Source organism: Aureococcus anophagefferens (genome assembly GCF_000186865.1).
Source record: "Aureococcus anophagefferens unplaced genomic scaffold AURANscaffold_3, whole genome shotgun sequence".
Lineage (NCBI taxonomy): Eukaryota > Pelagophyceae > Pelagomonadales > Pelagomonadaceae > Aureococcus > Aureococcus anophagefferens.
The window spans coordinates 2,443,368-2,470,495 of record NW_008705563.1 but is presented as its reverse complement, the minus strand read 5'-3'; the positions used below and the strand labels follow the sequence as shown (position 1 = coordinate 2,470,495).

Below are 27,128 nucleotides of genomic sequence, written 5' to 3'. Positions count from 1 at the left end.
CTGGGGGCATCGCGGGGGGCGCCGCGGCGCTGAAGAAGGCGCCGCCGCCGCCGCCGCCGCCCGCGCGCGACGTCCGCGCGTCGCTCCTCGGCCAGCTCAACGCGGGCCGCGTCGCGCTCAAGGACGCCGACGACCGCGTCCTCGCGCCGCCGCCGCCGCCCGCGGGCGGGCTCGGCCTCATGGGCGCCATCGCCGCGCGGCTCGCGGAGCGCCGCGGGTCCATCGCCATGACGCCCATGGACGAGTCCGACTCCGACAGCGACGGCGACTGGGACTAATTCTTAGAGCTCGCCGTCCCCGACGGGCGCCGCGTCGGGCGTGGCGGAGAGGCCAAAGGCCGCGCTCCGCAGCGACATGAGGTCCTCGGGCTCGCCGGCCGCGAGGCGCGCGAAGTAGGAGTCGAGGGCGCTCCAGAGCGGGTCGGCGATGCGCCGCGCCATGTCGAGCTTGTGCTCCTTCGTCAGCGGGTTCTGGCACATGTCGATGGACTTGGCCGCGGGCTTCGTGCGCGGGTGGCACCACGTCTCGCAGTAGAGCCACTCCTGGGGCAGGGCGAGGATGGGCACGCCGTTGGTCTGGAGGTAGTTGGGGAGGTCCTGGTCCAGGTTCGCGAGCGAGTCCGGGTTCGGCGCCATGCCCTTGTACGCGCCGCGGATCGAGTCGCCGTAGCGCGCGAACGCCGGCACGTCGACCACGAAGAGCGCGGAGATGTGGTAGTCGTACCACTCGCCGAGGTGCGTCTTCCAGAAGCCGCCGTCCCAGAAGCGGTGGCCCCGCGTCGTCGGGTTCGCGTCGCCGCCCTTGCAGAACGGCGCGAACGCGTACGGCGCGTCCCGCAGGTCCATGTCGAAGAGCTCCGCGAGGTCCCCCAGGACGACCTGGTCCGCGTCGACGAAAATCACCCGGTCCGTGCGCCCGAGGAAGAGGGCATCCAAAAAGAGGAGCTTGTAGGCCCAGATGAGCCGCTGCTTGTCGCCGCGGATGCCGACCTTCGACCGGTCCAAGTCGTCGGTCAAGAACTCGGGCCACGGCGGCGAGTCCAGGAGCTCGATGTCCGCGCCCAGCGCCGCCGCCAGGGCCGGCGCGTCGAAGGCCGGCGACAGGAACTCGGCGAGGAGCCAGAACTTCAGCGGCCGCGACGTCGCCAGCGCGGCCGACCCCATCATGATCCGCAGGAGCCGCTCGTAGGTCTGGCCCGACGCCACGGAGAAGACGTGCACCGTGCCGTCCCTGCTCGTCGACCGGTTGCACGCCGAGAAGTAGTCCCTGCGGTGCTTGAGGGGCTTCGGCGCGAGCGACCGGCTCGGCACGACTCGGTTCGCGGAGCCCAGCGTGAGCGTCGCGTTGAAGTCGGACACGGCGACGGTGAACTCGCCGTTGGCCTCGACGACCTGGGACGCGCCGCCGTTGACGGCGACGCAGCGCGCCGCCTCGAGCCGGTCCGCGAAGCTCGCGCCGATGGAAGCGCGGATCGTGTTCCGCGCCTGGCCCCGCACGTAGACCGCGTCGACGGCGTAGCGCGCGGTGACGGCCCCCGCGACCTCCGCCGGCGCCAGGTTGTCGACGTCGCCGCCCGCGGCCTCGACGAGGCGCAGGCGCCACCAGGACGGCGTCTTGGGCTCCACGCGGACGCGGCCGGCAGTGACGATCGCGTCGAAGACGACGGGCTCGCCCCACATGGACGTCTGGCTCCACTTGCGCAGGTCGCTGCCCTCCTGCGGCGCGAAGGCGACGGTGACGTTGCCCCAGTCGCTCAGCGTGACGAGGAGCCGCGCGACGACGGCCGCGGCGGGGCCGAGCGGGTCGACGAGCGCGAGCACCTCGAAGCGCGCGTCGCCCCTCGTCGACGCGTGCTTCAAGGCCGCCGGCGCGCGGTCGACGTCGGCCTCCCAGCGGGGCCGCCGGTCGACGGCCTTGAGGGACCGCGCGCACCGCGCGAGCGCGCGCACCGCGGCCGGATCCGCGGACGCCGGCGGCGTCGGCAGCGCGAGCGGCGTGACGACGTCGTTGCACACGAGGAACGGCGGCTTCAGGTCCGGCCCCCGGCGCCGCGCCTTCTTCTTGTGCTTCTTCGCCGGGGCCTCGCGGAAGCCGTCGTCGACGCGCGTCGACGCGTCGATCGCTCGCAGGTACGCGGCCCACGCGGGGCCCGCGTCGTCGTCGTCGCCGCCGACGTACACAGTCCAGCCCGGCGGCGGCGGCGCCGCGCCCTTGGCGACCTTGGAGAAGAGGAGCTCCCGGGGCTCGTCGGGTCCGTCGACCGCGAGCGGCGTGAGCGTCCGACTGAAGAACGGCGCGCCGCCGTCCGGCGCGCCCCGCGCGTGCGCCCGCTCCACGGCGGCGCCGACGGCGCGCCGCGCCTGCTCGTGGTCCATGAGGCCGTCGTCGTCCGCGAGGAACGTGACGCGGCCGTTGGCGACGACGGCCGGCGCGCCGAGCGCGTCGAGACCGAGACCGGCGGCCGCGGCCCCGAAGACGTCGCCGGCGGCCTCGGCGGCGTCGAAGAGCGCGTCGGCGCGGCCCCGCGCCTTGGCGTCGAGGGCCGCTTTGAAGGCCTTGCGCACGGCGCCGCCGTCGAGGCCGACCGCGGCGCGCGGCGCCTTCCACAGTTCGGCGAGGAAGCGCCGCCGCGCGGGCCCGCCCGGCAGCGCCGCGAGGGCCGCGCGGCAGCGCGCGTCGCTCGGGTGGACGCGCACGACGACGGGCACGGACGTCTGCTTCATGTCTACGTCCATGTAGACGTCGAGCACGCGCAACGCGACCTCGAGCTCGCGCTTGCTCGAGGGGTCGAAGAAGAGCCGCGCGTCGACGGCGGCGTCGTCGTCGGCGAAGTCCGCGTCCTCGTCGGCGCCGCTGTCGTAGACGACCGACGAGTGCCGCGCGTCGTCGAGGGCGCCGAGGCCGCCGACCGCCGTCGGCGCCGGGCGCGCGGCCCGGAGATCGTCGAACGCGACGCCCAGGGCCTCGAGCTCCGCGACCCGGGCCGCGTGGTCCTCGACGGCGCGCAGCGCGTCGCGCACGAGGCCGTGGGCGCCCTCGGCGCGCACGGGCACGTCGACGCCGGCGACCCAGAGGCGCTCGAGCCGCGGCGGCGCCCAGGCCTCGAGGTCGGCCGAAACGTTCCTGGGCATGGGCCCCGCGAGGGACCCGCGGAAGGCGGGGAAGTCCGACGCGAGCTTCAGCCAGGCCTTGAGGGGCTGGCGGCTCCGCTTCACCTGGCGCGCCGCGCGGAAGGGCAGCGCGCGGAGCTGCCGCTCCGTGAGCTCGACGTCCGCCGAGCCGACGGTCGCGTCGGCGTCGTCGTCCTCGTCGCGGTCGTCGCCGGCGCGCGCCTCGTACTCCGACGACTTGGCCACGACCTCGACGGTGTAGCCGCCGAGCGGCGTCGCCGCGTCGCCGCTCACGAGGTCGTCGCGGAAGCGCTGGACGCGCGCGAGCTCCTCGAGGGCCGCCTCGAGGGACCCGGCGGCGAGCGCCGACGCGTCGACGCGCGGCGCGGCGATCCGCGTCTCGATGGACACCTCGACGCGGTCCAAGGCCGCTGCGGTGGCTGCCAACGCGAGGCAGGCGGCGATGCGAAACGCCAGTCAGGCGGCGATGCGAGCGACCATCGTCTAGAGCTCTCTTTTGTGGCAAAGCGCTTCAGCGAAGCTTGTTGAAGCCCACATTGACGTTCAGCCGCTGGGCAGCACCGCGATGGGCAGCCTTTTGCTGCTCGCGCTGCTCGCGCGCTGCGCGGCGGCCGCGGAGGAGGGCCTCGCCGTCGCGCTGCACGCGCAGGCCTACCCCGTCGAGGGCGGCGTCATCGTCGGGTCGGTCATGACAACGAACGGCCTGAAGCGGGCCCTGCTGCGCAGCGGCCGCGTGCGCGTGGCCAGGTCCTTCTACCCGTTCCACTACAGCGGCATCGCCGACGAGGCCTGGGACCTGGTCATCATCGAGGGCTGGTTCGAGATGTCGAACGCGTTCATCCACGAGGTGCGGCGGTTGCGGCCGGCGGTCGTCGTGCTCTACTGGTGCCTCGACCCGCACTTCCCGGGCCTCGACGCCATCGGGTCGCTGGACGTCGACGGCTACCTGACGAACAGCGCGACGGTCGCGGCGACGCTGGGAAACGTCGCGCCCGCGGAGGTCGTGAACCTCGCCGTGGACCTGGACGAGATGGCGCCCGCGGCCGCGAGGGCGCCGGCGGGCGCGCCGCTCGTCTACGTCGGGTCCGCGCTGGGCATCGAGACGAAGGCGAACCTCGTGGGCATCCTCCGCGAGGCCGCGGCGAGCTCCCTGGGCCTCGAGCTCTGGGGCGCGGGCTGGGCCGACGTCGGCCCCGACGACCTCAAGCGGCACTACCGGGGCATTTTGCCGCACGGCGCGCTCGCGGCGTGCTACGGCAACGCGTCGGCGGTCATCGGCGCGACCATGGACGGCCAGCGCGCGGCGGGCATGGTCAACAACCGCGTCTTCGAGGCCCTGGCCACGGGCGCGCCGCTCGTCATGGAGACGTTCCCCGAGCTCGAGGCCCTCTTCGCGGACCTGCCCGAGGACGGCGGCGCGTCGCACCTCCTGCTCTGGCGCGAGCCCGGCGACGTCGCGAAGCGCGTCGATGCTTTAAGGCGCACGGCGGACCTCGGCGCCCGGACGCGGCGCTACATGGCCGCGCGGCACACGTACGACGCGCGCGCGGCCCGGGTCCTCGCCTTCTTCGCGCGCGTCCGCGCCGCCAAGCAGAAGCGCTGCGCGCGCCACGGCTGCCTGCGCGTCGCCGTCGTCTGGTCCGGCGAGTGGACGCCCCAGTTCGGGTCGTCCTTCGGCGCCGCCGCGGACCTGCTCGCGGACGCGTACCACCTCAACTGGATCGCCGCGCGCGAGCCCCACGACCTCCTCGTCTACGACGCGGTCTGGGCCGTGGGCCCCCTCGGCGGCGCCGCGGACCTGCGCGCGCGGCGCCTCACGCGCGACTTCACGACGGCGCGGCGCCTCCACCAGCGGCGCCTGCTCGTGCTCCTCGACGACGCCGCGCGCGACCCGCGGCCCGGGGCCCCGGCGTGCGGCCCGGACCGCGACCTCGTCGCGGCCCGCGAATTCTACGACGGCGTCACCTACGTCGCCGCGGAGGACGCCGCGGCCCTCGAGGCCGCGGGGTTCCGGCCCCTGACGCTCCAGCAGGGCTACGGCGTGGCGCTGCTCCCCGGGCCGGCCGCGGGCGACGCGCCCGCGGCCGCCGCGGTCGTCCTCGGCGACGCGGCGTCGCTGCCGCGGCTCGCGGCCGTCGCGGCCGCCGCCGTCGCCCGCGGCGACGCGCCCGTCGCCGTCGTCCTGCTCGCCGAGGTCGTCGAGACGTCCAAGGTCCGCGCGCTGCGGCGATCGCTGCCCGGCGGCGCGGACCTGCGGCTCGTCGGCAACGACGCCGCGGCGCGCGGCGGCGACCTGCGGCGCCTCGTCGAGGGCGCGCGCGCGCTCTACATCCCCCACGCGGCCAACGCGTCCACGGGCGACTGGGCCGCGGTCTTCGCGGCCGCCTACGGCGCGCAGGGCGCGGCCGTCCGCGTCGAGCCGGGCAACGCGCGCGCGCTCGCGATCCTGGCCGCCGACGCCCACGCCTGGGACGACGCCCACTTCGCGGCCCAGATCTCCTTCGCCATGACGCGGGCCCTGACGCTCGGCCGCGCGGCGTCGTCCGCGGCGATTCTGGCGCCGGCGGACGGCGCGACGCTCGCGGCCGCGCCGGGCGCCGCGGCCGCGGACCTCGTCTTCGACCTCGCCATCGACGCCTTCAACGTCGGCCGCGAGGGCTCCTGGTGCCTCGTCGCGAGCGTCGGCGGCATGCTCACGTGCGTGCTCCAGAACCACCTCACGCTCGTGCTCCGCGTCGAGCCGCCCGACGGCTGCGACCTCGACGTCGCCTTCCGCGTCGAGCTCAAGAGCAACGTCTACGGCGACGTCGTCGCCGCGTCAGACGAGGTCCGCGTCGCCCTGCCGCGCCGGCGGCCGGCGGACCCGGCCGCGGGCCCGCCGCCGCCGCCGCGCGCGTACGCGGCGACGGAGTTCCTCGTCTGGCCCTACCGGCCCGGCTGCCCGGACTAAGTCTTACCTCGTGCGGGGCGTGCGCGCGCTCTCGTGCGTTGTGGGGCGGGGGGGCGTCTGCGCTGCTGGGGGGGGGGGCGCGCGCCGCGGCTCGCGGGTGGCCGCCTACTCCTCCTGGACGGCCTCGGTCTCGGGGATCGCGGACTCGGGCTGCGGGGCGCGGAGGTCCTCGAGCTCGGCGTTGAGGGTCGCGATCTTCGCCAGGTACTCGTCCTTCTTCTTCGCCAGGTACTCGATTTTGTCCGCGGCGTCGATTAACAAGGCGTCCTTCTGGTCGAGCATGGTCTCGAGCTCCTTCACCTTGGCCTCGAGCTCCTCGACGACCGCGTCGGGCGCGGGCTCCGCGACGTTCTCCTCGGCCGAGACCTTGTTCTTCCGGGTCGTCCAGCGCTTGGCCTTGACCTTCGCGATCTTCCCGGACTCGTTCTCCTCGGACCCCTTCTCCGCGGACGCGTCGGTCGCGTCGAGCGCGCTCCGGGGCTTCGACGCTTCGCGTTTGGCCATCACGGCTTCAACCTTCGCCTTCAGCTTGTCGCCCACTGACCCGCGGTTGCCGTGCATGCTCTGGCGGCGCCCGATCGTTTTGACCCTGTCTTTGTGCTTCTGGATCCACTTTTCCTTCTCCGCGGGGCGCGACTCCTTCGGGACGCGCCGCGGGCGCGCCAGCGGCTTCGGGAAAGAGGAGACTTGGCCCGGGCGATCCTCGGTCTTGAAGAGCATCGACGGGCGCGGCTGGCGCGGCTCCGTGTTGGCCTTTGCCTTCGCCGCTCTTGTCATCATCTCGCTCATGTTGCTGACCTACCATTGCCAGATGTTCGGGCAGCCATCGATTCAAATACACAACGGGCGGGTTGATGTCGAGGGTGACTGCGGCTCGGACGCTCGATTGCGCACCGTTAAAAAAAAGCGCGGGGCTCTGAAGTGGGCTATGGGGCTGGAACGAGGCTGCGAACTGGGCGGCAGGCAAATTGAAATCGCGCCCTCCGCCGAGGCTGCCGGCTGCACCTCGGCTGGTTGGACCCGGGTTGCATGGACGCTGCCGCCATCGTGACGCGGGCTCTGAGATCACCCTAGTTAATCTAGGAGCCGAGCTGCAGCATCGCGGGCAGCGTCAGGTGCACCCTGTCCAGGGAAATGAATGGCTGCAAATCTCTCATACAAAAAAATGCATCTTCCGAAAATCCAACTTCATTATCGACTTCGGCAAAAGCTGCGGAAAAATCTTGTATGGCAGCCAAGTTTGGATGTTTTGTGTTGAGGTAGATAGTGAGGCTGATATTTCCCACAAAAAGAGCCAAGCCCATTGGCTGTTTTTGTGGGGCGGTGCACCGCCCGAGTCTCCACCATCGCAGCGTAATATGGCCGCCGTACATGAACAGAGTTTTGTCCCTGAACTCCTCGTCAAACTAACTGCTGACGCTGCGTTGGCACGTCAGAGCGTCTTGATGACGGTCGCCAAGGCAGCGACGATCATGAAATGCCAGGAGAAGCTCAAACAGGAGCGGAGCACCGTCACAGTGGCGTGGGGAAAGCAGCACGATCGGCACGGCCGGGCGTCCCCGCCCATCGTCTGGGCCGGCACGACCTTCGAGGCGCCCGCGCTCCGGCTCCTTGGCTCGGGGGGGGCAGAGCTCCCGGAGGCCCGCGAGGCGCGGCTCTGCGTTTGCGCGGCCGCGGTCAAGTCCATTCCCAAGTTCTGCGCCTTTATCAACGACATGGGCGCGAACCCGCGGTGGACGAAGGAGTCCGCGAGGAAATGCATGCTGATCTACCGGGCCCTGGAGCGCGAGTTCTTGGAGCAGAACCCGGACTGCGCGCGCCCGCCGGCGGACGGGCTCTACTACTTCGAGCGCGTCGACTTCTTCGCGCGCTTCGTCGACTTCCACGAGCCCCAGCACGGCGAGCGGAATCAGCGCGAGCTCTTCCAGTTCATCGAAGAATTGAACGACGCCGAGGAGCTGGAACGGGCCGGGCAGGAAGAGGGCTCGCGGGACGGCCCGGACGAGGAGCCGGCGGCCGCGATCGGCGCGGAGACCGCGGAGCTGGGCGCGGTCGTCGAAGAGACGGGGGCCGTCGCCGTCGTCGCGAGCCATGCCGCGGAGGCGGCCGAGGCGGCCGTGGCCGCTCAAAACGCGGAGCGCGAGCTCCAGCACCAAGCGGAGCTCGAGGCGCGGCGCGCGGCGGCGGCGGCCGACATCGCGCGGCGCGACCAGGAGCTCAAAGCGTTGGCGGCGTCGAAGGAGGCCGCGCTCGAGGAAGTCGCCATGCTCAAGGAACGCATCGCGGCCGTGGAGGGAGGCGTGGCCGCGCACAAGCAGGAGCTGGACGTCGCGCGGCAGCGCCTCGAGAAGGAGCGCGCGGAGCTCGAGGCCGAGCGGAAGACGCGCGAGGACGCGGAGTCGGAGCGGCGCGGCGAGATGCAGCGCGGCCACGCCCTCGAGCTCGAGGCGGTGAAGCGCGCCGCGGCGGACGAGGCCGAGCGTGCGGCCGAAGAGGCCCGCGAGGGCGAGGCGGCGGCGCGGAGCAAGTTGGAGCGCGAGGCGGCGGCGGCGCGCGAGGCGGAGAGGCGCACGGCCGCGGACAATCTCGCCGTCGTCCAAGAACGGCTCGCTCATGAGGAGGCGGAGCGCGAGCACGAGCTCGTGGAACGGATCGCGACGCTCGAGGCGGCGCTCGCCGCCGCGAAGGAGTCCCAGAGCGACGCGGCGACGACGCGGGAACATCAGCTGCGCGCAGACGTGGAAACCATGGCGCGAGCGAAAAAGGATGTCGAGGAGAAGCTCGCGCGCGAGCGTGAGGATCGCGCCGCGGAGGCTCGGGAGGGGCTCGAGGCCGCCAAAGCGTCAATCCGTGACGAGTTCGACGAGACGACCGCGTCGGCCGACGCCAAAAAGAAGACTATCGCGGAGCTGAAGTGCGCGCTCGAGAGCATGGGGTGCGACGCGAGCCTCGTCGTCACCGAGGGCGCGGTCCCGGGTCCGCGCGATCCGACCCCGTCCGTACCGCACGTGTCTAGGTCGCCCGCTCAAAAAAGATTTCGAAGCGGCGTACGTGGCGGCCCGACGAGCCGTAGCCGAAGGCAAGTCGTGCTGCATGGACGAGCACCAGCTCGTCAAGCAAGACGGCAAGTTTGAGGCCATCGAGTACGTCCTGGACGACGACGGGCAGCCCATGGAGCTCGGCGGCGGCAGCTATGGATCGCTTCTCTATGCTCTCGTCGGGAATCGCAGCCGCGTTCGTCCCCAGAGCCAGGCTCCGCGTTTGAACCTTCGCGCGTTACTATTCTTCTCAGGGTCTCGCGCTCAAGATTCCTCACGAGGGCGACGGAGACGCGTTGAACGAGCTCATGATGCTCAAGTCCCTGCAGTGCACGGCCTTTGTCGTCAAGCTCATCGTTTCGGGCTACCGATGCGGACAGCTGGTGCTGGGCGCGATCGCAGCGCCCGCGTGCGAATCGCGCCGCGTCGATCGACGCGCGCCGGCCCGGGCAGGTCTCGAGCACGCGCAGGGCGACCTCGAAGCGTACATGGATCTGCGAAAGTCTTCGTTTCGCGCGATGCCTAGCGTGCGACCATTCCACGACGTTTTAGCGGGCGTCGAGTACTTGCACGCGCACGGGATCCTCCACTTGGACCTCAAGCCAAAAAACGTGCTCTGGTTCCAGAGCGAGACCACGGGCGAGGACCTCTTCAAGCTGTGCGATTTCGGCTCCGCGCGGGAGTACTCCTCGAGCGACGTCGAATTCACCGGGGCGGGCACGCCCCCGTTCCAGCCGTTCGCGGCCATCGAGGCGCGATTCGACGGTCGCGCCCCGGCGTCCGTCGTCCACAGGGAGCGTTTCCGAGGCATGCCACGCAGGTCCATCCTGGGACGTCTTCGCCGTCGGCGTCATGATCTACATCTTCGCTTTCGCGCAGCCCGTCGGGGGCTACGACGACGACAGCGTCAGCTTCGCGGACGTCATCGACGAGTTCACGTTCGTCGGCATGTGGCCCGAGCTCACAAAGCGCTTGAGCTCCGAGGACCCGGATGACGTCTATAACTTTCTGCGGGACGACGATTGCGACGCGGAAGAGGAGCGCGACGCCATCAACGATGCCATCAACCGCGACCGGGCCCAAATGGTCGCGCAGAAGGTGGACGAGGTCCTCGGGGCCGCGAGTCCGACCGAGCCGAGCAACGAGCTGCTGAGCGCGCTCGGCCGCATCGCGATTGTCGCCTGCAGTGAGAAGGACGCGGACCGGCCGAGTGCGATCGTCGCCTACCGGGAACTCCTCGCCGCGGTGACGATGCAAAGCGACCGGGCCCTCGACAATCGCGAAGCCGAGGCCGCCGCCGCCACCGCCGCCACCGCCGCGAGGGACGCCGAGGCCGCAACAGACGCGCCCGAAGCCAGAGCTCCGAGAGCCGCGAAGAAGAAGAAGACGTCCAAGAAGCGCACCGCGTTGGCGAACGTGGAGAACCGCGGCTAGGCCAGCGCGAGACCCGCGCCGCCCGAAGCTCCGGCCCCGCGCGCCCGAATCGCGCGCGCCCGCTGCTCTCCCTCGCGCTCGCCGCGGCCCGCCCTCGACCGAGATCCGGAACCTCCCCGTCGCCGCCCATCACCCAGCGCGCGCCACTAGAATAAACGGGGTAGCGAAGCGAGCTGCGAGAGCGTCGACTTCAACGTAGGTCAACGTGACGTCAAGCGAGCCGGTCGTATCACGTTGACATCCGAACAAGAGAGCATGAGTGCCGCAGCCCCCCATTGCGCGCAGCGCGTAGCGGCGGGCGTCGACGAGATGGGTTACTGCCACCTGTCACGGCGGCCACTCGTCTCGGGACGGTGGCGCGCGGCGCGTGCGAAGGAGGCGCGGGCGAACGAGGCGCAACGCGCGGCTGCGGCAGAGGAAGCTCTGTCACGCATGGACGCGGCGCGTGCAAGAAAGGAGCTCCAAGGACGCCGGGCCCGTGCGAAGAAGCGCGCGGCGAGCGAGGCGCAACGCGCGGCTGCGGCAGCAGCAGCGGCTGCGGCGCCGCGCGACGAGGCGTCCGAAGACGACTGCGTCATCACGGGCTCCCGGTCCGCGGAGGTCCGCGACGCGGAGCTCATGTGCGACGCGATCACCGTCGACGACGACTCGGTGACCGAGGAGGACGCGCCGAGCGCGATCGCGGGCACGCTCGAGGACCACCTCAAGCAGCTGCGCGACGGTCTCAAGGGCGACGGCTTCGACGTCGCCGTCGCTTTGAAGTGGTGCGAGGAGAACGGCGCGGACGAGCTCTGCGAGATCGTCAAGGCGGACATGATCGATGACTTCGTCGCGAGCCTCGCGCTCAAGCCGGTCAAGGCCCGGGTCTTGAAGGTGGACCTCCGCGCCTTCGTCGACGGTCGCGGATGATGGCATGCCAGAGGGCAATGCGCGCTCCTTACCACTCAAGCGCGCACCACCACCGCGCCCCCCACACGCGAACCCGAGCTCCCCGCCCCGGCGCCGCCCACGACCGCCGCCGCGCCCCACTAACTGGCGGGTCGAGCCACACACTTCATTGAAGTCTTCAAGGTGAAAGATATGGGCCCGTCTTGAAGTGCGAAACCGAGGGCAGCCATCCAGAGCACATTCACGATGGGCTCCGCCGTGTCGGCGTCGAGCAGCGCCGTCGACGAGGCGATGAAGAAGAAGATCGAGGCGAAAATCGAGGCGAGCGCGTCCTACAGTCCGGAGCAGTGCGTCAAGTTCTGCGCCGAGCTGCGCGGCGCCCTGGCGAAGCTCAAGCCGCCGGAGACGACCGAGAGCAAGGCGGCGCTGAAGCTCGAGGCCCGCGTGCGCGGCGCGCAGCAGCGCAAGAAGATGGCGACGTGCCCCGGCGCGAACTCGCTCGAGGGCAAGTGGCTCGCCTACGTGTCCTTCGGCTTGGGCGGCAAGGTCGTCACGTTGGAGTCGCCGGCGATGGGCATCAGCCACTGGCACAAGTTCCTCAAGGACCACAAGCTCTTCAAGAAGCGCTTCACGAAGACGGACAGCGACCTCATCTTCGCCAAGGTCGAGAAGGAGTTCGACGAGAAGAAGAAGGTGAGCTTCCGGGCGTTCGTGCGCGCGCTCGAGCTCGTCGCGGCCAAGCTCGGCTGCGGCGCGGACGACCTCGAGGAGATCATCCTCGCGACGGGCGACGGGCCGAGCTCCACGGGCACCATCGCCGACGACGTCAAGCACGCGCGCAAGGAGAACTTCACGGGCGTCGCGAGCCGCGGCGGCCCCACGAACATCGACGCGAACGCGATCGACCTGTCCATGCTCACGAACCGGTCCAAGGCCGCGGACGTCCGCGGCGCCGTCGCCGTCTCCGCGAGCGGCGTCTGAGCCGTCGTTCCCCCGACCTAGAGCTTAGGACCCGGACGGCGCCTCGGCCTTGGCCTCCGCGCGGTGGGAGTCGACGCGTCGGAGCGAGCAGAAGCCGCCGGCGACGGCGGCGGCCTCGTCGGCGACGGCCCTCGCGACCGTGGGCAGGATGGCCACGGACTGGTGCGGGAGCCGGTACCAGGGCGTCGACCCCGAGCCGCAGATCGAGATGCGGAGGAGCTCGGCCCAGGGCACGTGGCTCATGATGAACGCCGGCAGGCCGCAGGTGATGGCCTTCGTCGCCGTGTAGAAGCGCCAGGGCGCCGCGTCGCCCTGGGCGTAGGCGAGGCCGAAGTGCCGCTTGTTCGGGTGCGCGTCGTCGGGGATGTGGAGCAGCGCCGGGTTCGGCGACACGCGCGTCTCGCCCGCCTCGGGCGGCTTGAAGAACGTCGCGAGGTCCGAGAAGCGGATCGCCGACCCGGCCGTGTTCTTGCCCTTGGACTGCTTGCCCGCGAGGAGCTCGTCGGCGTACGCCAGGCCCCCCGGCGCGACCTTCTTGGCCGCCGCGGGCGCCTTCGCGGCGCGCTTGGGCAGCCTGAGGTGGAGCCGCCGCGTGTTCGCCTCCGGGTCGCGGCTCAGCACCTCCGAGACCTCGCCGACGCGGCCGTTGAAGGTCATCGGGTTCGCGACCGCGCGCGGCTCCCGCTCGAGGAGCCGCACGAAGAGCGCGTAGCGCACGAAGTTCGTGAAGGGGATGACGAGGTTCCCCCAGAGCATGACGAGCAGGCAGTCGCGGACGTCGCCCTGCCGGCGCGCGAAGTGGCTGGCCTTGCTCATGCCGAAGCTGTAGAGCAGCACGACGATGAGCGCCATGTAGATCCAGACCACGTAGACGTGGTTGAGCTGCATCTTCGGCTGGAAGCTCAGCGAGCTCGAGAGCTGCGGGACGACGAAGACGATCGTCAGCCCGATCGCGACGACGTTGCCCAGGCGGTCGCCGAGGTCGATCTGGGTCTTGCGCATGACCAGCAGCGTGAGCGCGATGTTCGCGAAGACGACGGGCATCAGACTCTCGATGAAGGGCTGGATGTAGGCCCGCCGGAGGTAGAAGGTCACGCGGACCTTCGGGCAGTAGTAGCCCTTGTCGTGCTTGCCGTCGACGACGTACTCGATGCACGGGCTCGTGTTGATGATGTTCCAGGACCGCATCTCGTCGAGGGCCGACGTCGACCAGTCGCGCACGGACACCAAGTTCCGCAGGTCCTCCACGTGGCCGAGGAGGTTCGGCCGGCACTCGAAGGGCGCGCCGTCCGCGCCTGGGCAGGACAAGAGAGATTCAACGTCGCTTCAACGTGAGTGTTCCGCGCGCGCGCGTCCCGGAAAAAGCATCCACGCTTCGAGACCGTTCCAAGAGATGATCGCTCGTTCAAAAATCAGCCAAAACGAGTAGAAAACGGCCGAGATATGAGGCTTTGAAGTTTGGAATTTCGCTCTCTTGTCCTGCCCTGGTCCGCGCCGTCCAAGTGGCCCGTGAACGACGTCAGCTCCAGGAGCGTCGACGCGGAGACGACGTGGAACGGGTGCGACGAGATGATGGAGTTGAGCTTCAGGGGCATCTTCGCGACGAACGTCGACGACGACGCGAAGTAGGCCTCGCCGGCCTCGGCGCCGTCGACGAACTGGGGCACGGTCTTCCGCAGCACGAGATTCGCGTCGTCGTCCTCGCCCTCGTTGATGCGCATCTGGAAGAAGGGCCGCGTCGTCTCCTCGGCCTCGCCGACGCGCTTGAGCCGCTCCAGGTCGTAGACGAGGGGCCGCTGGATGAGCGTGCCCACGAGCGCGATGGACGTCTCGTCGACCTCGACGAGCTTCTTGATCAGCAGCGTCATGAAGACGGGCACGAAGACCTGCTTGGGCTTGCGGCTCGCGCCCTGCTCGGGCTTGCGGCGGATGAGCTGGAGCGCGGGCGCGGCCTGCTCCGCCTGCAGGAGGCCCCGCACCTGGGCAGGACAAGAGTGCGAAATTCCCAACTTCAAAGGCTCCTAGCTCGGCCGGTTTCCACTCGTTTCGGCTGATTTTTGGACGAGCGATCATCTCTCGGAACGGTCTCGAAGCGTGGATGCTTTTTCCAGAACGCGCGCGCGCGGAACACTCACGTTGAAGCGACGTTGAATCACCCTTGTCCTGCCCTGCCCCGCACGGCGCGGCACGCGATCCGAAACTTCGCGGACGTCGCGTTCGACGGGTGCTCGGCGTAGCGCGTCATGGGCGACCGCGACGAGTCGGGCACGAGGAACGTCGCGCCCCCGAGGACGCCGTCGCGCAGCGCCGCGCCGTCGACGTCGCCGTGGCGCGCGACGAACGCCGCGAGGCCCTCGCGGATCCGCAGGCGGCTGCCGACCTTCGTCAGCTCGCTGTGGCGGTCCTTGACGCCGTCCTCCTCGTGGGCCATCTCCCGGAGCGCGTCGAGCGTGAGCAACGGCAGCACGTCGCCCGTGACGCCGTGCTCGTAGAACTCGCCCGCGACGGACACGAGGCCCAGGTCCTTGCAGACCCGCTCCACGGCCGACGCCACGGTGATGGCCGACCACCGCGCGTGCGCGCGGCCGCGGGACTCGGGCTGCGGCGTCGGTGCGTCGCGGCGGGTCTGGGGCTGCGGCTTGGGTGCGGCCGCCGTCTCGCTGGGTGCGGCCGCCGTGTGCTCAACCGGCAGGGGGCTCAAGGCCTTGACCTCGGGGCTCGCCGGCGCCCGCGCCTTGTCCGGGCTCTCCAGCGGCGCGAGCCGCTGCATCTCGACGCAGCGCAGCCCGAACCGTGCGCAAAAAGACGTGAAAAGGCAGCCCCAGCGCGTTCCAGCGTCTACCAGCGCGCGGCGCTTCAAGGTTGTAATGCAACTTTAGCCTTCTCAAGCTTGCGAGAAGAGCATGTTCTACGAGTAGATCTCGAGCCTCGTGTGCAGCCTCGACGCTCTTCGGCATCCACAGTGGACACAAACAGCCAAAGCCGCAAAGCACACGCACAAAAAGATGGCCGCGCTCCTCGCGTCCTGCTTCCCCGAGGACGACGCGGAGCGGCTCTACGACGAGGTGCCCTTGGACGTCCTCGGCAAGGCCGCGCGGGACAACGAGGCCGTCCTCGCCGACTTCTTGCGCGCCCTGCGCGCCTGCGAGGCCGCCGAGCGGCAGAGCGCGGCGGCGCAGGCGGGCCTGGCGCGCGTCGCGAAGCGCGTCGCGGCCGTCGGCGCGTCGCACGGCGCGCTCGCCGTCGTCGCGCGCGCGAGCGCCGCGCGCGCCGCGGCGCACGCGACGACGGCGGCCGCCCTCGCGGCGGCCGCAGCGAGCTGCGCGGCCGCCGACGGCCCCGCCGCGGGCCCCGCCGTCGCCGCCGCGGCCGACGCCGCCGCGGAGGTCGCGAGGGAGCGGAAGCGGCTGCGGGGCCGCGTCGGCGCCGCGCGGCTCAAGCACCGCCTCGCGCTCCGCGAGCGCTACCGCGACCTCGACGGCGCGCGCGTCGCCGCGGCGACGGCCGTCTACCGCGGGGACGTCCGGCGCGCGTCCGCGGTCGAAGCCGTCGTCGCCGCGCTGCTGGAGACGGAGCGCGCGCACCTCTCCGCGCGCCTCGGCGCCGTCGTCCCGGCGCCCGCCGCCGAGGCGGACCGCGCCCGGCGGCGCGCGAAGCGCTTCGCCGACGCGCGGGCCGAGCCGGGCGCGACGCGGCGCTACGCGGCGGCGCTGCGCGTGTTAGACTGGGACTTCCAGAGGCGCCAGACCGCGAGAGACGAGCCGGAGACGCTCGCGTCGCCCCTGCCGCCCGTCGTGAGCCGCGCGGCCGCGGCGCTCTTCCGGGTCGGGCACAAGGTCGACGCGACGCGCGAGCACGTCCAGGTGCTGCAGAACTTTCCGCACGCGCGACGGGCGATTTTAGCGACGATCGGCCGCTTCCGCGACGCGCCGGACCTCGGCGACCGCGACGCGGCGCTGGCCGTGGACGCGCTCGCGGCGCTCTTTTGCGCGGCGGTCAAGGCCAAGGACGCGCACGGCGCGACGCAGGCGCTGGTCCTCGCGGCGACGTTCTACCGCGAAACCGACGGCGACCGCGCCTTCGTCGTCGAGGCCGACGCGTTCCGCGAGGCGGCGCACGCGGCCATCGACGCGCGCGGCGCCGACGCGTTCTACGACGACGCCCTGTTGGACGGCGTCGCGGGCGAGCTCCGCCTCGTCGACGTCGAGCGGCCGTCGCCCTGGGACGACCACCTCGACGACGCGCAGCTCGCCGAGGCCGTGCTCCACGTCCACACCGTGCTCTTCAACCGCCTCGTGGCCGTCGTCGCGAACATGCGCCTCCTCGGCGAGCCCGACGACGTCGTCGCGGCCTTCGCGTCGCGGACGGCCAACTCCGCGCAGCTCCCCGCGGGCCACCGCGCGAGCCTCCGGGCGCTGCTGGCCGACGGCGCGGCGTAAGGGGCGTTGTTTGGGTCTTTGTTTTTTTTGGGGGGGTGGGGAGGAGTGGGAGTCGAGGGGTGGCTGAGTCGAGGACAACCTCGACGAGGAGGACGCCTAGGAGGTCTGCGAGGCCCGGCCGAAGACTCGCGGACTTTAGCAGAATTTCGCCGATCGCGCCTCAAACAGATGCGCCTCTCCTTGGTCCTCCTCGCGGGCGCGGTCGCCCGCGCCGAGAAGAAGGACAACAAGAGCAAGAACGACGAGTGCCAGATGGCCGTGGGCGGGAAACTCATCCGATTCAAGCCCATCGCCCACGTCGACTACGGCAAGAAGCGGTCGGGCCCGCCGACGCTCGCCGACGCGACCTGCGTCGGGGGCTACGGCTACTTCGGCCAGACGTGCTGCGTCCTCGACGCGGAGCAGCCCTACGTGAACTCGAAGACGGGCCAGAAGTTCGCGGTCACGCGGTACCGCGGCCAGGTCGGCGCGCGCCTGAACGTCACGCGGTGCCTCCCGAAGGTCGTCATCGGCGGCGTGCAGAAGGGCGGGTCCACGGCCCTCGCCGCCATCCTCAGCGCCCACCCGAACGTACAGTTCGCGCCCCACAAGGAGCTCCACTACTTCGACGGCGGCCCCGCGTTCTGCCGGGGCACGGCCAAGTACCTCTCGCAGATGAAGCCCATGAACGCGGCCGTCGCCCCGCACGCGCCGGGCCCGTCCGTCGGCGAGTTCATCTCCGCCGAGGCGACGCCCTTCTACGTCGCGTCGCCCGTCGCGTGCCGGAACTTCGCGGCGGAGATGCCGGACGACGCGAAATTGATCGTCATCGTCCGCGAGCCCGTGAGCCGGCTCTACAGCGAGTTCCAGATGGAGCGGCGCCGCGTCGAGCCCCAGCGCAAGTTCCTCGGGAACCTGCAGCGCCACGCGGCGTCGCTGATGCTGTGCTACGCGAAGAGCGCCGTCGAGAAGAACCAGTCGACGGCGCTCGCGGCGTGCCTCAACGGCCGGAACGCGACGGGCCTCATGTCGCGGGACCGCGAGAACCGCTACGCCATGCTCCTGGGCCGCGTGTCCAGCGTCATCGCGCGCGTCCGCGAGGTCGCCGTGGCCCGCACGCCCGAGGGCGACGGCGCGCTGACGAGGTTCCCGCCGGGGTCGCTCGCGAGATTGCTGGACGCGTGCTTCGCGCCGGCCTCGCGGGGCCAGCGGATAGTCTTCGACTTCGCCGCCTGCGCGCCGCGCGTCGCGGCCAACGCGCCCTTCGTCGCCGCCGTGCAGAACGAGGCGAGCCTCTTCCTCCACTGCCTCTCGACGGCCGTCTTGCAGAACTCGACGCGCCTCTTGGACGCGGGCGCGTGCGTCCGCGACAAGAACGGCACGGCGCCCGACGCTTTCCCGGCGGCCTGGACCGAGCTCCGCGACGCGACGGCCGCGCGCCTCCGGGCGCCCCCCCACGGGCGGCGCCTCGCGAAGGACAAGAAGACGGACAAGAAGATGGGCTGGGCCGCGGAGGCGCACGTCGCGCGGTTCATCGCCGCGTGCTTCAAGCCGAGCACGGGCGACGACGGCTCGACCACCGCCTTCCTCACGAAGCTCTGCTACCCCCTGCAGAGCCTCGAGTACCTCATGCCCAAGGCGGGCCTCGCGACGGAGGCCGAGGCCCTCGAGAAATGCTCCGCGGACCACTTCGGGAAGGCCAACTACGTCGCGAAGACCGACGAGGAGGCGCACGCGTTCCTCAAGAAGTGCAAGCCCAAGGCCAACGGCGCCATCCAGCGCGACTTCGTCTACCGGAGCCTCTACGCGACGCAGCTCCGGCGCTGCTACTACCAGGGCGTGAAACGGGCCCAGACGCTCGTCCTCGACGGCGCGGCGCTCCGCGACGACCCGGCGGCCGTCGCCAAGGACGTCGAGGCCTTTGCGGGCCTGCCGGCCTTCGCCTACGCGCCCGACCTCGTGTCGCCGACGCACGCGGTCGCCGAGCAGGCGCAGCGCGCGTCCATCGCCAAGGCGTTCCCGTCCTTCGACGAGCGCATCGGCTGGTCCATCCACGGCGAGTACGACGACGAGGGGCTGCCGGCGAGCGTCCAAAGCACGCTCGACGCCTTCTTCGCGCCCCACAACGCGGAGTTCTTCCGCTTGCTCGGCCGCGAGCTCCCGGACTGGACGCGGCCCGCGGGCGCCGCGCTCGGCGGCGACCGCGACGACAAGCGCGCCGAGGCCCTCGCGGAGATCGGGCTGGGGGTCTAGGGGCCCGGTGGTACGTAAAGTAGATGCGTGCGCGCGCGGGCGCCGCTCGAGGCGTAAACTTCGGCGATTTGCTCATCAAAGCTCGAGTCGCTCCCAATGGACCCTGCTCTCCTCGCAAAAAAGTTAGAGTTCGAGCAGGTCAAGGCCCGGGCGAAAGCCCTGAGACTGAGACTGACTTGCGTCATCTGCGGGGCCTGTGGAACTACGCAGTACTGTACCAAGGCCTGTCAAAAGATCGACTGGCGCGAGCGAGGCCACCGGGAGGCGTGCAAGAAGATCCGAGACGACCGGGCGGCGGAGGCGGCGCGGGCGGAGGCGCCGCTTCCCCCGCCACCACCGGAGGAGGTGTTCTACGGCCCCGCGCCGCGGTCGCACGCCGACGAGGTCCGCGCACGCATCGCCGCCGAGCACGAAGCCGCTCGCGCGCGGCGCGAGGCGAACCCGGAGCCCGAGCCACAGTCGGCGCGTGTTGGGTCGCGGTGCCCGATCTGCTTCGAGGACTGGGACGTGAATCATCCGTCTATGTTTCGCCCCTGTTGCTGCCGGGCGGTCTGTCGGTCGTGCACGCTCAAGATCAGCAACGATCCGTGTCCTCTCTGCCGGACGAACTTGGCGGCCTGGAGCGACGCGGAGCAGCTGGCTTCAATCCGTCGACATGTGGAAAATGACGTGCCAGAAGCCATTTTGGAATTGGGGACCGCGTACCGCGACGGCGCGTTCGGCCTAGTGAAGTCGGGGAAGAAGGCGGTGAAGATCTGGAAGCGTGCCGTGGAGCTCGGCGATGTGCACGCTTTGGTACATCTTGGGGTTGCGTATAACAACGGCCTCGGCGTGAAAGTTGACAAAAAGAAGGCGCAGCAGTTCTATCGCATGGCAGCGGATCGAGGAAACGCCCAAGCGCAGTGCAACCTCGGAATGATGCTTCTTAAACAATGGAGCGATGAGTCCGTAGAAGAAGGTGTTTCAATATTGAGAAAATCAGCGGCCCAAGGACTCACATACGCCGAGAACTTTCTGGGAGGCTTCCTTGCGCTAAGCGACGACGAGAACTACCGCATCGAAGGCATGCGCCTCCTCAAGCGCGCGGCCGCCAAAGGTCACGAAGGCGCAAAAGAGATGCTCAGGAGCGGCCTGCGCGAGATGAGAGCCATGGTGATATAGAGAATAATGCGCTATAGAGAAAGCTCTGCGAACCCAAATACCCCCCTCCCGGAGGATAAGAACACTCACCCGCGTTTCTGCTTCGACAGGGCGGCCTTGGCCGCCGCCGCGGCGTTCTTCGCCGCGTCCTTGTCGAGGTCGAGGAGGTAGTCCATGGCGTCGTCCGCGGCCTCGAAGGCGCGCTTCGCGTCGAGGCGGCGCGCGGCCTCGGCCCTGGCGGTCTCGCGCGCGTCGCCGTCGAGCTCGGGCGCCGTCGGGCGCGTCGTCGCCGTCGACCCAGGTCGCGAAGGTGACGAACTCGTCGTAGGGCGTGAACTCGACGACGTCGTCGCCCGAGCCCGGGTCGTCGTAGCCGTGCGCGTCGAAGTCGTAGTACTCGACGCACAGCCGCTTGAGCTCGAGGTCGTAGTAGACGCCGCGGCGGTCCGCGTCGCGCACGCGCCAGCGCGTGCCCTCGTCCTCGAAGACGCGGCCCTGGATCGCGCGCTGGTCCGGCGTCGCCTCGCGCGCGTCCTCGAGGCGCCAGGCCTCGTAGCAGGCGTCGCCCGCGGCGCGCGCGGCCTCGACGGACGCGCCCCGGAGGTGGGCCGCGAAGGCCTCGAGACCCGCGGCGGTCTTGACGCGCTTCGGCGCCTCGTAGCTCAGATTTCTCCCGCTCGCGAAGCCGAAGCGGCCCGTCCGCCGCCGGAGGCACTCCTGCCTCCCCGGCAGGGGGAACCCCAACTCCAGGAGGTAGGCCCGGTCCTCCTCGCGCAGGTGGGGGTGCGTCTGGTGGCAGAAGAAGATGAGCGTGTAGCGCGTGCCGGCGAAGGGGAGCGTCGCGTGGGGCTCCGTGCCGTCGTAGGGCCGGAAGCTTTGCTTGCAGTCCAGGGGCCCGTGCTCCAGCGTCCAGAGCTCGCCCCCCGAGTAGGTCCCCAGGCCGCAGATGTAGGACGGCCCCGCGTTGTAATCGTCGACGTGGAGCTCGCTCGAGAAGTTGTGGTTGAGCTGGATCGACGTGAACTTGAAGCCGGCGGGCAGGTGCGCTTTGCCGAAGCGCACGAGCTCGCGCGTGAGGCCGGGCCGCGACCGCGAAAAGGAGCTCGCCATGACGCCGTGGCTCCGCGCGGCGACGACGCCGACGCACGCGGACCGCACACCCGCGGACGCGTCGGCCTCGCCGATGATGTTCTGCCGCGCCAACGTCCGCGGCACGTCGACGGCGCGGAGGCGCTCGAGCATGCCCGCGAAGTCCGGCGGCGGCGGCGGCGCCCACCCAAAGGCCGCGAGGTCGATGTCCGGGTTCTTCGCGCGCGGCCGCTTCTCCGGCGGCGGGGCCGCGGGCGGCGCGGGGTCGCCGGCGGCCTCGGGAGCGCCCGCGGCCTCGTCGCGCGCGCGCTTCGCCGGCGTCGGCGCGAGGAGGCCGAGGCACCGGAGCACCTCGTTGCGCGACCGGTGCCGCTTCCCGGCGGGGTCGACGTAGACGTGCTCGACGCGGCCGTCGCCGGGCCGCACGCGCGCGCGCACGGCCCAACCGTCGACGACGGCCTCGCGGTCGCCGCCCTTCTTCTCGACGAGGTCCCCGAGCGCCGACAGGACCTCGGCGCCGTCCGCCGCCGCCTCCTCGTCCTCGACGATGGACATGGCCTGCTTGCACGCGCGCGACGGCCGCCGCGCCTCGGTCTCCGCGGGCGACGACTCCTCGGAGGCCTCCTCCGGCGTCCCTCGCTTCTTCGCCGCCGGAGCTTTCGCGGGAGCCTTCTTCTTCTTCTTCTCGGGAGCTTCCTTCGCCCCTGGCGCTTTCTTCGCCTTCGCGGGTGTCTTGGGCTGGCCGGCCGGCGCGGCCTCGGCCGGCGCGGCGTTCGCCTCGGCTCGCGGCGCGGCCGCCGCGGCCTTCTTCGGGCGGCCGCGGCGCGGCGGCTCCGGCGCCTCGACGGCCTGCTTCGGGCGGCCGCGCGTCTTCTTCTCCGGGGTCTCTTTCGCAGGCGCCTTGGGCGGGCGGCCGCGCTTGCGCTTTGGCACCTCCGTGCTCGCAGGCTCCGGTGCAGGCTTGGCTTGGGCCGGCGCCTTGGGTGCGGCCGCTTTCTCTTTCATCGGTGTGCCGCCCGAGGGAGCTACGGACGGCACCGTCGCCTCCGCAGCGCTGAGCTTGAGCGCGAGACGGAGCGACGACATCACTGGATGGCGGCGAGCTCGCGATCGGAAGCCCTTGGGCAGCCTCTCAGAAACCCAACGACTGCATCTTGAACTGAGCGCTCAGTTTTCAACGCGGGGCTGCTCTCATTGTTCCCGAGTGGAGAGCGTCGGCGCCGGCGGGAGCGCCGCGCCAGTGGCCCGCGCCGCGCCGGCAAGACCTCGCGCCCCCGAGCCGTCCCAAAAAGGATGGCGGGCTGGTACCGCGCGAAGACGTCGGGCCCCCTGACGCCGCCCTGCCGCTACCAGATGGCCCACGACCTCGTCGGGGACACGCTCTACGTCCACGGCGGCGGCGGCCAGGGGTCGGCGACGCAGCAGCGGCGGAGCCTGCTCTGGTCGCTGGACATCCAGACCCTGGCCTGGAAGGAGCTCGACGGCCCGCGGCGGTCGCTCGTGACGTCGCGGAGCAACCACAGCCTCACGTGCTGCGGCGGCACGCTCACGGTCTTCGGGGGCAAGGGCCTGGGCGCCAAGGCCGTGGACGTCACGAAGGAGCGGAAGCACGACGGCTCGGACACGCACGCGCCCGTCGTGCGCATGATGTCCATGCGCAACGTGCTCAACGACGCGGCCGTCTTCGACCTCGCGAAGCGGACGTGGAAATTGATGCCCATCACGGGCAAGTGGCCCACGCCGCGCCGGGGCCACACGGCGACGCTCGTGAAGAACTCGGAGGTCATCGAGCAGGCCATGAAGGCCGCCGAGGCCAAGGAGCTCGCGCGCGCCGCGAACCAGGGCGCCGTCGACGACGCCGAGGAGACGGCGCGCAAGGTCAACGACGCGCTGGGCCTCGACAAGCCGGACACGAAGTACGTGCTCGTCGTCGGCGGCGCCGGGCCCGACATCGGCGGCAAGGGCTTCGAGACCGTGCTGGGCCAGGTCTGGGCCTTCGACCCGGCCCACGGCTACTGGGCCGAGGTCACGTCGATGTGCACGGGCGAGCGCCCCCCCGCGCGCTTCGAGCACACGGCGACGCCCGTCGGCCGCTACGTCGTCGTCATCGGCGGCCTGTCGGCGACGGTGAACGCCGCCGACGCCCTGGGCCACAGCGACGTGCTCTGCCTCAACGTGGACACGCTAAACTGGGCGGTGATCCCGACGTCGCACGCCGCGACGGAATCGCCGGCGTTGTACGGCCACAGCGCCTGCCGGTCCCTGGCCAGCGACGAGCTCCTGGTCTTCGGCGGGTCGACGCGCGACTCCGAGGTGCGCGTGTTGAAGCTGTTCCCCGAGCGCATGGACCTGTGCACGTGGCGCGTCGCGCGGACGCCGCCGCTCTACGGCGACGGCGGCGCCGCGCCCTTCCTGAACAAGAAGCACCACCCGAAGCAGCACGCCCAGGAGGTCGCTCGAACGCCCGCCAACGCCTTCGCCAAGCACAAGCAGGTCCTCGGGCGGTCGCGGGCGCCGATGCCCGCGCGGCCGGACACGGCGCCGTTGCTCGACGTCGAGGCCTTCGACGCGCCGCCGCCGCGCCGGGGCCACCTCTTCTCCCTCTTCGTGCCCCGGGGCAGCTCCGCGCGCCACGGCGCCATCGCGGCGCCCGTCGCGCTCTGCTTCGGCGGGTCGCACCTCTTCGGCGGCGCGGAAGGCGCGCACTTCGCGGGCGCGGAACTTTTCCTCTACGACCCCGCGGCGGCCGCGGACGTCTTCGACCCGCTGGCGGCGCCGGCGAAGGTCGGCGGCCTCTTCGACGCCGCGTCGCGCGCCGGGAACCTGAGCCAGTTTCGGCGCTTGTCCGCGGCGGCCGCGTCCGCGCGGGGGGGAACGCCCGTCGGCGCGCGCGCGGAGCGTGCGTTCATCGACACGATCCGCGGCGACCTCCAGCGGTCGTCCTTCAGGGCCGAGTACTCCTACGACGGCGTCAAGCGCCTGCTGCAGACGGCGAACCGGGAGCGTCTGAAGCTCAAGCCGCCGAAGCCGCCGATGGACGACGCGTCGTCCGTCGCGTCCACGACGTCCTCGGCGACGTCGCGCCACCCCGTCGTCCACGGCCTCCTGAGCCACGACCACCACGCGTTGAGCAACATGCAGCACGACGTCCACGACGTCCAGTCCACCGTGAAGCTCGGCAAGAACGACTTCCAGCGGACGCACGACGCGCACCTGAGCCACAGCAACAGTTTGGGCGCGCTGCCGAACCTCAAGAACCTGCCCTTCGCCTTCAAGCAGATCCACTCGTCCTGCAGCGCCCAGGACCTCCAGCGCATCAAGTCCATCAACGCGAGGACCCACAACAAGGCCATCGCGCGGAAGCTCTGGTACGAGCACGCGGAGCCCCACCCCCTCGCCCACCTCCTCCCGCCGGACCTCCAGGTCTGGCTGTAACACGGCTTACTTGAGGGCCCGCTCCGCGACGGCCGCGGCGAGGAGCGCGGCGACGGCGTCCTGGCGCTCGGGCGTGCCGCAGACCGCGGCGATGTCGCGCGGCGTCGCGCCGACGGGGATGTCGGTATAAAAGGGCGCGTAGATGGACCGGGGCGTCGGTTGGCAACGCGTCCGCGCCTCGAGGTCGGCGCCGCGCTCCACGAGGAATCTAATGACGGCCGCGGCTCGCTCGTTGGACAAAAGCTCGGGCTCGGTGCGCACGCAACTGTACACGGCGAGGTGCAGAGCGGTGACGCCGCTGTCCTGGATGGACTGATTCACGTCCACGCCCGCGTCGTCGAGAAACACCTTGACCATTGCCACGGTGCCGTGGCACGCCACGCACTCGCACATCGGCGCCGCCGGGACGTCGACGGGGCACTCGTCGGGCCGCTCGTCGAGGAGAAGTTTCAAGACTACATCGCCGTAATTGTCATACCCTCTCCAGGTGGCGTAGAAATTCCTGCAAGCGAGAGAAAAGGCGCTCAGGTTGCCATCGTTCCGCAGCACTGTCGCGCCCGCGTCGAGGAGAATCGCCACGATGTCGTCGAAGCCCTGGATCGACGCGATCCCCAACGGTGTCTTGTACTTCGGGTGGCAATAATTCACGTCCGCGCCGTAGCGAATGAGGACTTTGACCGCTTCGGGTCTTTCGTTGGAGACAGCGAAGATGAGCGGCGACGTGTGCGACTCCTCCGTTGGCCACGGTCGGACGCGCGAGGCGTCGACGCCGTCGACGTCGAGCAGGAGCTTCAGCGACGACACGTGGCCACGGGCTGCGGCCAGAACAATGGCGTTGGACTGGCGCTCTCGCAGCGAGTCCCGGACTTGGGGATCCTTCAGGAGCACCGCAATCGCGGCCGGCTGACCGTGGTGCGCGGCCTCTTCGAGGGGGCTTTTATAATGCGGAGATGAAGAGGTGTGGAGGCTGCCGCACTCGTGAAGAAGCATCTCGACGATCTCCGACCGGCCGAGTCGCACGGCTTGGCCCGCTACTTCTCTAACTTTGACAAGCGCGAAACCGAACCTCGATTGAATGTCGAGCATCGCTCGCGCGAGGACTCTGACGCATTCCAACCAGCCTTCGGCCGTCGCACGTTTCGCAGCTTCCCCAAGGACGTATCCCATCCGACATCGTGGAAAAGCTAGCAGCGTCTCGATCACGGCGAGTTGACCGTACCGCGCGGCGGCGCAGAGCGCGTTCGTGGCCGACGATCGCACGGCTTCGCGGGCCAGACAAAGAGCTTCGTCCTCGTCGTCGGATGAATCGTCCTCGCCGACAGTAGCATCAGACTTCTTCTTGGGCCAGTGCTTCTTCGTGAAGGACCGGATGCTGTGGAACAACTCGGCCCGCTTCTGCGCGGCGACGAGATTACCGATCTCCAGCCAAGCTCGATCCGCGTCGCCGCTGACAGCCGCGGCGACGGCAGCGTCCGCGAGGTCGAGCTCCCAGTCGTCCGCGGAGCTATCATAGAGGATGCACAGAAGTTCCGCGCGGATCTTGGGCGCGAGCTTGCACGAATTGTAGTCTTGGTTGCGGATCGAGGTGAAGGCGGAGGAAGGATCGAGAAGATAGGCGCTCCCCGTCCGATCAAAGGGCGCCTTCACGAGAAGGAGACGAAGGGCCACGGAATTGCCAGAGGTGGTCGCATGGTCGAGAGCCGTTTGACGGCCCTTGCCCAAGTGCCCCGGGCAGAAGGCCGCTTCGCGCGCGAAATCCGGCGAGAGGTCGAGCATGCGACGCACGACATCGTTCCGCGAGTGGATCACGCTGTCGATGAGCAGCTCTGTTGCCGCGGACGGCTCGCCGAGCTTCCGCAGGTGAAAAACGTGGGCGGCAGTGTCGGCTTCATCGTCTCCGCGTCGCACCTTGTAGTATCCATACTCCGCTGTCGGCAGCCCCAGTTTTCCGGACTTCCAGACCCCTTCGCGATGGTCGGTGTTCGCCACGGAAGTGTCGTAGATCTCGACGTCGTCGCCTTCTTTCCACGGGACGTGGCGCGCGAGCACGGCCTCCAGCGCCGCCTCCAGGCGCCGCTCGCCCGCGCTGCCGTCGGCCTCGCCGTCGCGGCGCGCCTCGAGGTCCTTGAGGACGCCGATCGCGAGCGAGAGGTTCGCGCCGTGGTACTTGGTCACGTGCGGCTCGAGGTCGGCCCCGAAGCAGGCAGCGGGGTCGCCGCCGCACCGCGACGTCACGGCGCCGGACAGCGCCGCCAGCAGCGCGAAGCCCGAGACCTCGACGACCGCGACGTCTCCGGGGCGCACGTCGCCCGGCTCGCGGTGCGATTCCACGTCGCCCGCTTCGCTCTGGTATCCCGGGCAGAACGGCAGC

General features: G+C 70.5%; 7 protein-coding genes across 7 annotated transcripts; 4 read left to right on the top strand and 3 right to left on the bottom strand.

The window, feature by feature from the left end:
* Positions 1 to 380: 380 nt before the first annotated feature.
* Positions 381 to 1,232, bottom strand: AURANDRAFT_13028 (hypothetical protein; the record flags this gene model as incomplete). The annotated part of the gene is made up of 1 exon (XM_009035550.1): positions 381 to 1,232. A coding segment is annotated over one exon (852 nt), but the record flags the coding sequence as incomplete, so codon positions are not given.
* Positions 1,233 to 2,754: 1,522 nt separating this feature from the next.
* Positions 2,755 to 6,081, top strand: AURANDRAFT_70942 (hypothetical protein; the record flags this gene model as incomplete). The annotated part of the gene is made up of 2 exons (XM_009035638.1): positions 2,755 to 2,799; positions 2,852 to 6,081. The coding sequence occupies one exon, from the start codon at positions 3,697 to 3,699 to the stop codon at positions 6,079 to 6,081; it is 2,385 nt and encodes a 794-aa protein (XP_009033886.1).
* A 1,445-nt stretch (positions 6,082 to 7,526) lies between these two features.
* On the top strand, positions 7,527 to 10,553 carry AURANDRAFT_61878 (hypothetical protein; the record flags this gene model as incomplete). Its single annotated transcript, XM_009035639.1, has 3 exons — positions 7,527 to 8,562; positions 9,672 to 9,884; positions 9,940 to 10,553. 3 exons carry the CDS (start codon positions 7,527 to 7,529, stop codon positions 10,551 to 10,553), a joined length of 1,863 nt encoding a protein of 620 aa, XP_009033887.1.
* Positions 10,554 to 12,446: 1,893 nt separating this feature from the next.
* On the bottom strand, positions 12,447 to 15,192 carry AURANDRAFT_61877 (hypothetical protein; the record flags this gene model as incomplete). The annotated part of the gene is made up of 3 exons (XM_009035549.1): positions 12,447 to 13,717; positions 13,846 to 14,401; positions 14,602 to 15,192. The coding sequence occupies 3 exons, from the start codon at positions 15,190 to 15,192 to the stop codon at positions 12,447 to 12,449; spliced, it is 2,418 nt and encodes an 805-aa protein (XP_009033797.1).
* A 235-nt stretch (positions 15,193 to 15,427) lies between these two features.
* AURANDRAFT_70941 (hypothetical protein) lies at positions 15,428 to 19,125 on the top strand (the record flags this gene model as incomplete). The annotated part of the gene is made up of 2 exons (XM_009035640.1): positions 15,428 to 16,762; positions 17,030 to 19,125. The coding sequence occupies 2 exons, from the start codon at positions 15,428 to 15,430 to the stop codon at positions 19,091 to 19,093; spliced, it is 3,399 nt and encodes a 1,132-aa protein (XP_009033888.1).
* A 1,194-nt stretch (positions 19,126 to 20,319) lies between these two features.
* Positions 20,320 to 21,877, bottom strand: AURANDRAFT_61875 (hypothetical protein; the record flags this gene model as incomplete). Its single annotated transcript, XM_009035548.1, has 2 exons — positions 20,320 to 20,424; positions 20,531 to 21,877. The coding sequence occupies 2 exons, from the start codon at positions 21,875 to 21,877 to the stop codon at positions 20,320 to 20,322; spliced, it is 1,452 nt and encodes a 483-aa protein (XP_009033796.1).
* Positions 21,878 to 22,675: 798 nt separating this feature from the next.
* On the top strand, positions 22,676 to 24,757 carry AURANDRAFT_61874 (hypothetical protein; the record flags this gene model as incomplete). The annotated part of the gene is made up of 1 exon (XM_009035641.1): positions 22,676 to 24,757. One exon carries the CDS (start codon positions 22,676 to 22,678, stop codon positions 24,755 to 24,757), a length of 2,082 nt encoding a protein of 693 aa, XP_009033889.1.
* Positions 24,758 to 27,128: the final 2,371 nt, after the last annotated feature.